At 45.2% G+C, this 14,400-nt stretch overlaps 1 protein-coding gene across 2 annotated transcripts in view; it reads left to right on the top strand.

Moving 5' to 3' along the window:
* LOC139263094 (F-box/WD repeat-containing protein 11) overlaps window positions 1-14,400 on the top strand; it is a 160,140-nt gene that overhangs the window by 132,837 nt on the left and 12,903 nt on the right. For both annotated transcript variants that reach the window (XM_070878637.1, XM_070878638.1), the window contains 2 exons: window positions 12,197-12,334; window positions 13,490-13,608. In XM_070878637.1, coding sequence (XP_070734738.1) covers window positions 12,197-12,334; window positions 13,490-13,608 — 257 coding nt within the window. The remainder of the gene's footprint in view (window positions 1-12,196; window positions 12,335-13,489; window positions 13,609-14,400) is intronic.

Here is a 14,400-nt window from a genome sequence, read left to right as displayed (position 1 = left end):
CACTTCAGCATTGGGCTGTCTTTCAGGTGGCATGTTAAAGATCCCATGGCACTCTTTGAAGAATTATCTTCAACCAGCACCAAACATCTGTACATCAAATTGTAGTTCAGCTCAGTGCTATTTGAGACAGGGCTTACAAAGGCCTTTGACACTGTCAACCGCGAGGGACTACGGAGCATCCTGCTCCGTTTCGGATGCCCCCAAAAGTTCGTCACCATCTTCCGCCTGCTCCACGACGACATGCAGGTCGTGATCCTTACCGACCCAATTACAGATCCAATCCACATCCGGACCGGGTCAAACAGGGCTGCATCATCGCCCCAACCCTCTTCTCAATCTTTCTTGCTGCCATGCTCCACCTCACAGACAACAAGCTCCCCGCTGGAGTGGAACTAAACTACAGAACCAGTGGGAACCTGTTCAACCTTCGTCGTCTCCAGGCCAGGTCCAAGACCTCTGTCGTCGAGCTCCATACGCGAACGATACCTGCGTACATACAGAGGCTGAACTCCAAGTCGTAATCACCGTATTTACTGACCACACTTGATCAGCTCCGCTGAGCAGGCCACATAGTTCGCATGCCAGACACGAGACTCCCAAAGCGCTCTACTTGGAACTCCATCATGGCAAATGAGCCAAAGGTGGGCAGAAGAAACATTACAGGGACACCCTCAAAGCCTCCCTGATAAAGTGCAACATCCCCACCGACACCTGGGAGTCCCTGGCCAAAGACTGCCCTAAGTGGAGGAAGTGCATCCGGGAGGGCGCTGAGCACCTCTAGTCTCATCGCCGAGAGCATGCAGAAATCAAGCGCAGGCAGCGGAAGGAGCGTGCGGCAAACCTGTCCCACCCACCCTTTCCCTCAATGACTGTCTGTCCCACCTGTGACAGGGACTGTGGTTCTCGTATTGGACTGTTCAGCCACCTAAGGTCTTATGCTCAGAGTGGAAGCAAGTCTTTCTCGATTCCGAGGGACTGCCTATGATGATGATTTGTGGACGTTTGCTGTGTTTTACATTTACCTATATAACACTGAGTATGCACTGCAGGCTAGCTCAGTGTACATGAAGTGATTTGACATATTTGCGAGTCATGATGAGCTGTTTCATACACGTTTTTAAAAAAAATTCTACTGGAATCTTTTCTGTGAGGTGGCAGAAGTGACAATGAATGAAAGCTCCTCAATTTCTGTCCCTTCCCATGTGCTCACAATGCCGACTGTTGCTGGATTGTGGTTCCATGGGCGCCTGAGCCCTCCAGTACTGTGACCAACTGGTGCGTAAGCGTAGGTGGTAAATATTGGCAGGCTGTTCGACTACGTGGAACATCAGTCGGACACGTCCCTTTCCTTGCCTGATCTCCCGACACATTGACGTGGAGACTGTATAATCCCACAGCTTGTTGACTTAACCCAAATCCGTATTGATAGCCCGTGGCCTTGGCTTTCCTGCAGAGTGGTTGTGCCCTGTCAGAAGAGTAACGGGCATAGAATTTTGATATTGTAGCCAGGTTCTGCATGTGAAAGTGGGCAGTAGTTTCTCTGGTGAAGCTTCTCTCCCGATTAGTGTAGTAGGGTTCCCCTAGTCGTGTAAAGGCGAGTGTGTCATCAATATTTTCTTTTGGCTGGAAGTTTGTGTTCAAAAGAAGTGATTGCCAGCAGCCAGCTATAATCTGGGTGGTTATGGTGAGTGTTTTCAGACTCTGCTCTCCTATGGTGTATAAAATAAAAGCTGCGTCTTTGTATCCTCAACGTGAATAATGCCCTAATCGAAGAGTGCAAGGTATGCTTTGTACCTTGAAGCCTTCGGGTACACGATAAACCTATTGCAGCAAAAGGAATCCTGAAAGATGTCTGAGGTTAGGAAGGTTGGGATCCATCCCTTTCTATTCTGCCCACCCAGAATTCATTTCTTTAACCTAAGCTAATGTTATTTCTTTGTTCTAACATCTGTTTTCTCTCCTTTGCCAATCCAAATTCAGCTTGACAGAAAAAAAACACCTCTCTTTTGTGAAGCGAAGGCTCTCTTCCCATTGCTGTGTTAATTTACAGTGCAGTGGAATTTTTTTGGTTACGAAAAACTTCATGAAATTTCCTACAATGCTTGAAACCAAATGATGGTTAAATAGAATTACATCCAGTCATGAGATTGAAATGTGCACCTGCGTCTCCCTGTTTCATGTTAAATCGGCTGCTGTATTCTAGAATTGTTATTCATTCAGTAAGCTGTTATCGTCCAGTGCTTTTAAAGGAGGTGTGTGTGGGTAGGTCTAAAGCCAGTCAGTAGTATTTGCCTGAGTTTGTTTTCAATGCAAGGGAAAAATGGTACAAAAACCTATTCATTGAAAAATCAGCATCAAAAACTGTTTTAATCACTGTACAGCCCTATCGATAACACTGAATATACTCGAGTTGATCCCCACACACTTCAGTGAAAATGTGCACTCTTCTAAATACACCTTGCTAGTTTTTGACCCATGCAGTCATGGGCTGCCCTTCAGAATTTCTGAACTAGATGTCGAGTGGAACTGAGCAGTGTGACGTGGTGTTGGATTTTTTACATTGGCGCTGAACCATATCACAACTGGGGAGTGGTCACAGGAAGCACCTGTTCATGTAGTGTAGGTCTGTCTTTATTATCGTTTCAGGGCTCAGCATATAAAGGTGCTGATGAAAGGTTTTGAGTAGGGTTCAGATGAAGTAGAATTGTTCTGGAATTGAAGCCGGTTTTGTTGAAGTTCCCACGCTGTCCTTTTCATATCTGGGTCCCGGTTTGTGTGAGTGATGGGCAACAGTGAGGATCGTCTCCCATCAGCTGGTGCTTTTCGACTCACTGATTTTTTTTTCGCCAGACATCTCTGCAGGTAAATGCAGCCAGTGAAACATTACTGTGTTATATTGAGAGTTGTAAGCCGATAAACGTAAAGATTTACGATGGAATATATAAAATAAATGAATAATGAACCTATTCACCTTACCAGTGACGAAGGCAATGGCACCAATCACATTTGATAAGTGTAATATATATAGCTCCACCTGTGGACTACTGTGGCACTGCAGCCAGTGCTGTGTACCTGACTAGAGTTCTGCAATGCTCTGCCATCTTAAGGCTTGTGTGTGTTTGTGAGTTGTACTGAAGATACAACAATACTTTGCTCCTCTGTTATCTTGAGGGTCATTGATTAGAGGTTCTTGAACAATTCTGCTTCACAAATTCTTGGTATCTCCTTCTAGAAATATCCCAGGATAGGACACCCTTCCACGTGTCGATGTAATCTTCCTTAGCTTCACATCACCAGCATGTCACTTAATGCGAGTACTTCAGTAAACAAAATGGTGTTGTACCATCATCATAGGCAGTCCCTCGAGATCTTCCACTCTAAAAGTGAGTTCTCAGGTGACTGAACAGTCCAATACGGGAATTACAGACTCTGTCACAGGTGAGACAGACAGTCGTTGAAGGAGTCTGGTTTTGCCGCGCGCTCCTTCCGCTGCCTACGCTTGGTTTCTGCATGCTCTCGGCGATGAGACTCGAGGTGCTCAGCGCCCTCCCGGATGCTCTTCCTCCACTTAGGGTGGTCTTTGGCCAGGGACTCCCAGGTGTCGGTGGGGATGTTGCACTTAATCAGGGAGGCTTTGAGGGTGTCCCTGTAACGTTTCCTCGGCCCATCTGGGTCTCGTTTGCTGTGTAGGAGTTCCGAGTAGAGCACTTGCTTTGGGAGTCTTGTGTCAGGCATGCGGACAATGTGGTCCGCCCAATGGAGCTGGTTGAGTGTGGTCAAAGCTTCAATGCTGGAGAAGTTGGCCTGGTCGAGGACGCTAACGTTGGTGTGTCTATCCTCCCAGGGGATTTGCAGGATCTTGCGGAGACATCGTTAGTGGTATTTCTGCAGCGACTTGAGGTGTCTACTGTACATGGTCCATGTTTCTGAGCCATACAGGAGGGCAGTACCTAAAATGAAATGGCCACGAGCAACCATTCTTCACGCTCACCACTATTTCATTGCACCATCGATAAGTAATAAAAGATGTAGCATCGTGTCTAATAACCTAGTGGTTCTCGAATATTTTTGATTAAAGGGCCCCTTTTCAAATGGATTAATAATCACAGAAACCGCCCCCCCCCGACCCCATCTAAATTATAAAACTCTGTAATGCTCATATGAAAATGATGCATGTAAATAGTATTTTAAGAAAAGCGGTATTTATTTCCAGATATCCGTGAGGTGGATGTGCCTGCTTCTCACTGCAGAGTCTGTCTATCCTCGTTGTGACGATGACACATAAATCATTCTACATTTCCATTTTAGATTCTCGTTTTTTTCACTCCTTTTAGCTTTAGTAACACTTTTTTCTACTTTCCAATGCTCCCTCCCTTCGACCTGAAGGTTTGGACTTTTACTGGAGTATGAATGTTGCAACCCTCTGGAACCTTGCCTAAGTGAATAGATGGTGAATGTTGACCAGCTGTGTGACCATGCCGGAAGGGGAATCGAGGACAACCAAGCTCGCTCCTCTTGTCCAATGTGTGCACTGGAGAACAACCAGACACAGTGGCCCACATTGGTTTTTCCTCTTCCCTTCCCTCCTCTCCCACACTCCGATACTGAGACTATATTGTAGTACATAGAAACATAGAAAAATAGGAGCAGTACTGGACCATTCGACCCTTCAAGTCTGCACCGCCATTTGATATGATCATGGCTGATCCTCATATTCCTGCTTTTCCCTCATAACCCAATAAGGGGTTATGGGGAGCGGGCAGGGAAGTGGACCTGAGTCTATGATCGGATCAGCCAAGATCGTATAAAATGACTGAGCAGGCTCGAGGGGCTGAATGGCCTACTGCTGCCCCTTTTTCTTATGTCTTTTGTGTCTAGAAATCTATCTATCTCCCTCTTAAATATATTCAATGACTTGGCCTCCACAGCCTTCTGTGGTAGAGAATTCCACAGATTCACCACCCTCTGAGTGAAAATATTTCTCCTCATCTCGGACCTAAATTTCCTACCCTGTATCCTGAGACTGTGACCCCTTGTTCTAGACTTCCCAGCCAGGGGAAACATCCTTCCCGAATCCAGTCTATCCAACCCAGTCAGAATTTTATACGTTTCAATGAGATCTCCTCTCATTCTTCTAACCTCTAGTGAATACATGCCTAGTCGACCCAATCTCTTCTCATACGACAGTCCTGCCATTCCAGGAATTAGTCTGGTGAACCTTTGCTGCACTCCCTCTATGGCAAGTATATCCTTTCTTCGGTAAGGAGACCAAAACTGCACGCAATACTCCAGGTGCGGTCTCACCAAGACTCTGTATAACTGTACTCAAATCCTCTTGCAATGAAGGCCAACATTTCATTTGCCTTCCTAACTGCTTGCTGCACCTGCATGTTTGCTTTCAATGACTGGTGTACAAGGACACCCAGGTCCCTCTACATCAACACTTCCCAAGCCATCACCATTTAAATAATACTTTAGCCTTATGTTTTTCCTACCAAAGTGGATAACTTCACATTTATCCATGTTATACTGCAACGGCCATGTGTTTGCCCACTCACTCAACCTATCTAAATCGCCTTGCAGCGTCTTTGCATCCTCCTCACAACTCACAATCCCATCTAGTTTTGTGTCATCAGCAACCTTGGAAATATTACATTTGGTTCCCTCATCCAAATCATTTATGTATATATATATATATATATATTATGTACATCGACCGCTGTCCTGGCTGAGATTATCGAGATTGGGAATCAACTCTGAGACATTCAGATCTTTTATGATTGACTGCTTCGCTCCTATTGGCCATTGGGAACTGGTTGCATCGCTGGTTGCCGAGAACTCTGAACCTCACTCATTGATCTACTATCCTTAGTGCGTTCCAGGTCACACTGTGTCTCTTTGCAATCCCAAATTATACAGTCAGTGGTGATTTAAATAGCCTAAGGAGCTTAATTCAAGCCCACATTGACGGTTCTGCTTGTCCTAATGTAAGACTGCAAAAGAATGCCGTTGGCCAGCTGTAGCCCATTCCCTAGTGAAGCCGAGTCAGTGCCACACAACTGACTGCACCACATCGCCAGTGTCACACCAAGCACACACCAAGGCTGGCATGAGAAGTGAGAGCTGCACAGAATACAGTGGGTGGGGTATCCCACGTAAAGTCACAGTTACTGCACAGCGTTGGGTCAGAGAGACTTACACTTATCTAACTGATCCTAGCACCAAGTGGGAAATGTAGGAAAACGTTCCTTTTACCCCAAGTCTCACGAGTCAATGAAAGCGAAAGAAACGAAAATGTTTTGGTTCTGTGAGCAGAGCTTTAGTCTTGGGTCCCGTGCCATTGCTCAACTATGGGCCTAAAACCAAATTGGATTCCCAACACAGGCCTGATTTGCTCCTGGCCCACTGCTGTTTGGGTGTTCGTTATGGATAAGTCGCATTTTGCTCCTATTAAATATCCGAATTAGAACTGATGAATTACAATTATTTACTACCCTGAGGTAATTTCTCAAGCCAATTCTTCAAGCAAGTGTTTTTTAACATCAGAGGCCAGCTTAACAGCAAGCACTTTCATACCTCCCTGAAAAATTCTGGGCTACCTCTGCCAGGTTAATGTCAAGGCAGCCACTGGATCCAAAACAAAAAAGCTGCAAAGCACACTGCATCAGTCGTCATCGGAGGGAGAAAAGACAAGTTAATGTTTTGGGTCAGAAGTTCTACACCTGAAATATTGACCTCTCTCTCAGCTGCTGACCCAACACTCTATCTGTTCCCAGAGATTTCCTAGTTGATTCTGTGATGTTTCTAGCTTCCAGGTCTGGTGGGTTATCGTTTCATCTTAAGTGCTGAGCAGCTTTATAGCCGATTGTGTTTGATTGTTTTCATGTTGACGTAACTGCATTATTGCATTAACCACGATTGTGTATCTGTTGGGAATGATGGTGTTTTGCACTCCGTGCAGCATAGTCAGTTGTATACTGAGGTCCGAATCCTTAGAGATGTTGTACTGCACAAATAATTGCTATTCCTTTTTGGAGGTGGCACCACCTTCCCCCAACGCCTGTGCCCATAGTCTGAACCTGACCACTGTTCACCCTCCATAAACAGCATCTCATCTCAAACTTTGCTGCCCTTATCCTAACTCGCACCAAGTCCCGTTCACCTATCACCCATGGTCATTGATCTACATTGGCTCCCAGACTGGCAGTGCCTTGATTTTTAAATGTTCTCATCCTTGTGCTCAAACCCCTTTGTGGCCTCGCTCCTCCCCACCTCTGTAACCTCCTCCAGCCTAATAACCCTCTGTGCTCCCATCAATTCTGCTTCTTACACATCCAGAGGATAGAGGAGCAGATTTGCAGGCAAATTACAGAAAGATGTGTAAGTAGTGATAACGAGGGACTTCAATTATCCCAATATAGACTGGGATAGTAACAATGTAAAGAGTACGTTTGTAGCCCAACGAGGAAGGAAGCAGTGCGTGATCTAGTTCTGGGGAATGAAGTGGAGCATGTTTCAGTGGGAGAGCATTTGGGGAACAGTGATCATATCATAAGGTTTAGAATAGTTACGGAAAAGGACATGGTACAATCAAGCGTAAAAATGCTTAACATCCGTGAGTTGAAGAGAAATCTGCTGCAGGTAGATTGGAATCAAAAAACAGTAATTGAACATTGGGAGACTTTCTAAACGGAGGTTATTCTTGTACAAAGAAAACACATTCCTATTAGGGAGCAAGGAAGGGCATCCAAAACTAGAGGTCCCTGGATGGCTAAAGATATAGAGGTAAAAAGGAGGCATTTTGACCATTATAATCATAATCCATAGAGAACCAAGCTAAATATAGAATGTACAAAGGAGATCTGAAAAAGAGGGGCAAAGAAAGAGTACGAGAATAGATTAGCGGGAAACATGAAAGGGACCCAAAAATCTTTATTATATCTCACAAATAGTAAAAGTGAAAGGAAGGGTGGGGCCAATTAGGGACCATAAAGGAGATATTCTTGTGGAGGCAGAGGGCATGGCTGAGGTACTAATGAGAGCTTTGCATCTGTCTTCACTAGAGAAAATGATGCTGCCAATGTAACTGTAAAGGAGGAGGCATTAGCAATAGATAGGATAAAAATAAATAAAGAGTATGGCCTTAAGATTGGCAGTCCTCAAAGTAGAAAAGTCACCTGGTCTGGATGGGATGCATCCTGGGTTACTGAGGGAAGTAAGGGTGGAAATTGTGGAAGCTCTGACCATAATCTTCCAATCCTGCTTGGATATGGAGATGGTGCCAGAGGACTGGAGGATTTCAAATGTTACACCCTCTGATCTTCTTCAGTCTCGTCCTTCAGTAATCCAACCCGCCCTCAGTTTGGCAAAACAGTAGGCATGCACACGCATCATTAATTGATGAAATTCTGAATAGTGCACAAAATTCAGTACCTCGGAGGGGCTGGTCAGCATCCAGGGGACCTAAAATACAACCGTTGGCCTTGCTCCTTGCACTTTTAATTAACTGATTAGTTTATAGTGTAAGGGGGAGGGTGCATGTCTGTTATCACACTTTTAAAATATTACATTTCCTTTCTCTCTCCAATGTTTGACAGCCAAATGTATGATACTACATGTTATATGCTTGGGCTCCGAGATTGATTTGCATTTAACTAAGAAATCTGCTGGCCTGGTGTTGCAAGCACTTGCTTAGAAACAGTGGGTCATTGAGTATCACTTCGATATTACAGGACAGTAATGTACCCCAGGTCCTGTTGTGCAAAACCCGCTCTATTTATGTTGCGGGATAGTTTGGGCAATACTGGAGCAATTCCAAGGCATACAAAATAATTCATCACCGAGAAGCTAGGTCCTCGGCACTACTTCAAGCTGACTTGAGGACAAAGACACTGGCGCAAGTTAGAGTAAGGTGAGTTAAGTTCTTCAAATGATGCAGTGGACTCGTGGGTAGAAGTAAATTCAACTCTGGGTGCTATGTGTGTGGGACTGTAGGTTATTTCTAGATAGATGAACAGGAGTGGGCTGAATGTCCTTTCTTCTTGATACAAATCTTCTGTCCATAGACCTCCCTCTGGAAGGGACTCCCCCATTTATACCACAGCATGGCCTGGAAGGGGGAGGGGGTGTATATGATCATGAATAGCATTGGCGAAATATGCAACCTGGCACTTTTGGCTGCTGGGAGGGGGCTGGCTACGTGGGGGATAATGGGGGTTGGGGAACGGAGGAAGATTGTTTTTTTAGTCATTCTGCGCTGTGCTCTGCACATCACTTTAAAACTGTTGGGAAACGCAAGATTTCCTCACTCCCTGTCCCAGTGTACAGAGGCAATGGTGGGATACTGACCCACACACACCAGGCATGCACTCCCTGTCCCCACTGTACAGAGGCAATAGTGGGATACTGACCCACACACCAGGCATGCACCGCCTGCCCCAGTGTACAGAGGCATAGTGTGGTGGGATACTGACCCACACACCAGGCATGCACTGCCTGTCCCAGTGTACAGAGGCAATGGTAGGATACACACACACACACACACACACACACACACACACACACACACACACACACACCAGGCATGCACTCCCTGTCCCAAAGAAGGAGGCAGCAGGGAGGAATCATCCTAGTTGGCCAAAAAAGGGTAGAATTTTATTTTTCTTTCAACAAAAACAAGAGCAGCATAGTTGGCCATCGTGCCATCACCTGATACCCGTGGTTTCACCCTGTCCGTATAATTTGTATCCAGCTGGCTTCGCTCGTACAGGAATAGGTGCAGAATTAAAAAGAAAATTAAAGCCAAGGTTGGGTTTTGTGATTCCTGGCATGCCCAATGTTGGGTAGCTGGGCCATTTTAAGCTTCAAGGCACAAATGAATTAATACCAAATTGTTCTATAAATGTCAGCAGACTTCATCTGTGCAGCCCTTGCAATGGTCATATTGTAGGATTGTGATTTGTTTGATGGGTGCAACTCTGAGCATTCTGCCTCCTGGAGCCAGTAAACCAAGCATGTCAACAGGATCTTCAGCTGTTGAGCCTGGCCCCAGCTGGTGCTGATAAAACCATGATGGCCAACTTACTTACCAGTGTGCTGATGTTGCTTTGTGAAATATTGTCGGTAACATTTTGATGAAACATACTATGGCTTCGGTGTATTTTACTAGTGGGGGTGTAGAATTTCCATCCTGTGGAAAATACCTAACCATACAATTATAGAATCTGTCCTTCCAAAAACGCTGTGTACTTTTGAGCTGAAGTTCCAGGGTACAGGCCTGCCCTCCATGGTTTGAGTGATTTGAGGTGACTGATCTACCACCTATCGGCAACAATAGGCTAACTGCATCCAGTGGCAGCACTGGACCCCAGCTATTAAAGTTCAGAACTTCTCCCAATCGTTTTTGTTGTGTGTTCATGGCAGAAAGAAGAAAAAAAATGTTCACTATAAAGCTGGTTCTCCCATGAGCAGGAACCGGCACTCTTGGTACTTAGGATCACGTGGCAGGGGAGTGACAATTACCAACTAGCTGTGGCATATGGTATAATGAACATCATGTAGGATGCCCACCAGATTCCCTTGTCTGCTCTGAAAGGAAGTACATGTCGCACTATTGAACCAAAGTGTTCAGGCTAAAGCAAATAGATCTCTTTACTCGTAGAGTAAGACACAGGAAGATACTGAAAATACAACACTTAAAGGAAGGAATACACAAAGGGTTAAAATGCCTCTCTTGATAACACATTTCTTACACAAGTTTGACTGCACTTTTACAGGAAAGTCTTTTGCAGACCTCCATAATGTGAAGTTATAGGTGGTGGTGCAAGTTTCACTTCAAACTTCAGGGGACCGAAATTCAGGGTCTCAGAAAGACTCGTTACAGTCTGTTTGCGGTGGCCATGCGTCACAATCCTGTGGTCACTGCTTTATGGTCAACTGGCCGCCCCAACCCAAATTCAGGTCGTGATTTTTCGGCCTGGATCCGATACCGCCCGATGCTGGTGACCGCCGCAAGCGCCACTTTCCCTCACCTTAAAAACCCACCCAGCAAAATTTGGGTAGAAAAATCAACTCCCCCCACCCCAGCCGCGCAGTGTACCCAACAGCCTTTTCTGTCGGTGCATCTTCTTTATCCCCAGTGAGTGCAGCCCAGCAGCGTGGCGGCCCTTCAAGGGGAGGGCGCACTGCCACGGCTGCCATCTATTTATTATTGCCAACCGACTTCCCGATCGGCCGGCAAGATACTGTCACTGGGTTCAGCCGGGCTGTCAATGGGCAGCCTCACACCCCCTCTTGGGTGCCAGGCTGCTGGCCCGGCCGAAACCCTCCCTGGTGGCCCAGTTACCGAAGATGAAAACAGATTCTCTCCTCTTTAACGGAGGGGAAGAGCTTGGTGATGCACACACGCTGTGATGTCACCACCACTCTACCGCTGATTGATAGCGGCGGAGTCCCGGTCCCGACCCAAATTCAGCCCCTCAGCCTGCTTTCCTGTCTATCTCCCTCCCCCACTATGACCCATTTCATTTCGGTCTTTGAAAAAATTTCAAAGTCCTGAAAATCGATCATCCAACCGCATCATGGTGCGACAGCTTTCCTGCGCTACTAAATTTTGGGCCTCAGATCTCCAAATAGAACTAAAGTAGAATAACAAGATTTATGACATGCCATGGGATTCCTTTCGTGTTAAAACCACACCTTTGAAACCTTCACCTTGTGAAATAGGGTGTTAATGCCTTGGCGCTGCCTTTTTCCTGCCAATATTTCATTTTAATGGGTAAACAGTCAGAGTAATTAAATTAACTTATTCCCCAATCTATTAACCAGCATACATTGACATTTTAAGCACTCGCTCCCAGTCTTTAAACAGCTAATTTCTGAAGCAGCATTGACATAATTAAAGAATACCTGACCAGGCATACAGCTTCCATTGCTACTGTAGTTATGCAGCCAGTTGTACACAAGGCTATCATTGACACACAAACAATGGATTCACCCAGACACGTACCTGACTGAAGGCCATTCATAAATCGGATTTTCACTACCTGTTGAAAGTTATGCAAACCACAGCAATCCCCCATTTTGTCACAACAGCCAGTGCTTTTCCAACATAGATCGTTGTCACTTTTATCCTGATTTTGTTCTCTCTCTCTCTCTCTCTCTCTCTCTCTCTCTCTCTCTCTCTCTCTCTCTCCAGACCATAGAATCCAATTGGAGGTGCGGGCGGCACAATCTTCAGAGAATCCAGTGTCGGTCGGAAAACAGCAAAGGAGTTTACTGTCTGCAGTACGACGACGAGAAAATAATCAGCGGTCTGAGAGATAACTCCATCAAAGTGAGTAGTGAAAATGCCTCTCTCGACCTTTCATTTTCTCGACTATAAGAACATAGGAGCAGGACTAGCCCATTCGGCCTTCAAGCCTGCTCCGCTATTCAGTGAGATCACGGCTGACCTGCCTGAACTCCATGTTCCTGCAGTATCTGCATATCCCTCGATTCCCTTAGTATCCAGAAATCTGTCGCTCTTTATCTTAAATATATTCATCGACTGAGCATCCACTGCCCTCTGGGGTAGAGAATTCCAAAGATTCACAGCTCTTTGAGAAGAAATTTCTCCTCATCTCAGTCCTAAATAGTATCTCAAAATGATGACGCCTGCAAACAAAACCAGTGTGCAAAACCTGGAGTTTCTTAAACATAATTTGTATATAAATATTAATAAAATGCTATATGTTTTCTTATTTTCCCTCCTCAAAATGTCCCTATAAGTCTTGTATATGAACACTTTGTCGTATGCTGCCTTCACTGTGGCCTTTGACTCACTTGAGTTGCTTAGTTGCCTGGCGTGTACAGATAGCAGGACTAAGCTCTAGTGGTTGTCCAATTGGCTATAAAAATTTACCCAAAGGCACAGAATCTCTAGGATGGGGATTGCTTGGAGGAGTGTGTGGGAGATGAACCTTTCATTGCAGGAGATTCTAGGACAATCCGGGAGGAACCCTAAACTATCCTTTGGGGTCAGCAATCAGGAACACCACCCTTAGTCGATCTTCCCCTAACCTGGGAATGCTGAGGCCATTTGTAATGCCATCTGCGTAAATTTCTGCTTCTGCCCGCCATCCTGGCTGTGATCAGTGAACTCAGCAATACATTTAGAACCATCTTATGGATAAGTTCGCTGAGCCATTGGGGTTGTGTCTGGAGGAGAGCATCTTAATGGTGATTTACTCCAGGATGTGGTGAGCAGTCTGTCACAGATGAAAGCAATTTGAGATGATGAGTTAAGAGTACCAGACGAAATATATTGTTAAAACGTATTGATTTGTGAGATTTTTTTTTTTCTTTTCCCCTAATGTATTGGTGGAAAAATAAGCTCAATAACCACAAGAGCTTCTGTTCTGCTTAAGGCAAGAAACCTTCGCAGTAAAGAGGATAATTCGGCACTAGGCTTAATTTTAATTTTGTTTATGGTTTTGTTTGGCTGCTGCAGATTTGGGACAAACAGTCGCTGGAGTGTTTGAAAATACTAACGGGTCACACAGGCTCTGTGCTGTGTCTGCAGTACGATGAGCGTGTCATTGTTACTGGGTCTTCAGACTCTACAGTAAGGTAAGATGCAGGAACCCAGTGGCGTATTAGAGAGGCACCATCCCAGCAACTAAATGTTTGGCCATTTACTGACTCCGCAGAGCAGCTATCTACTCCCGGGCATCTGCCATGGTATACACCAACCACCGGGACTCTGATGACCTCCTTTTAATTTCCCCTTCTCCTTCTCCCCATACCCCAGCAGCATATCTGATGGAAGAAAGAAGGAAAGAATTAGAATTTATGTAGGACCGTTCACAACTTCAGGGCATCCCAAAGTATTGCATAAGAACGTAAGAAATAGGAACAGGAGTAGGCCATACAGCCCCTCAAGCCTGCTCCGCCCTTCAATAAGATCATGGCTGATCCGATCATGGACTCTGCTCCACTTCCCTGCCCACTCTCCATAACCCCTTATTCCCTTATCATTTAAGAAACTGTCTATTTCTGTCTTAAATTTATTCAATGTCCCAGCTTCCACAGCTGTCTGAGGCAGTGAATTCCACAGATTTACAACCCTCAGAGAAGAAATTTCTCCTCATCTCTGTTTTAAATGGGCGGCCCCTTATTCTAAGATCACGCCCTCTAGTTCTAGTCTCCCCCATCAGTGGAAACATCCTCTCTGAATCCACCTTGTCAAGCCCCCTCATAATCTTATATGTTTCGATAAGATCACCTCTCATACTTCATGGCTAATGAAGTACTTTTTGAAATGTAGTCCGTGTTGAGTGAGAAAAATATTCAAATAATTTATTTTTATGATATTGGGTGAAGATTAAATATTGGACAGAACCCCAGGAGAACTCCGCTGCT

Source organism: Pristiophorus japonicus, chromosome 4 (genome assembly GCF_044704955.1).
Source record: "Pristiophorus japonicus isolate sPriJap1 chromosome 4, sPriJap1.hap1, whole genome shotgun sequence".
NCBI lineage: Eukaryota > Metazoa > Chordata > Chondrichthyes > Pristiophoridae > Pristiophorus > Pristiophorus japonicus.
The sequence above is the reverse complement of the archived record's forward strand: the minus strand, read 5'-3'. Positions and strand labels throughout refer to the sequence as shown.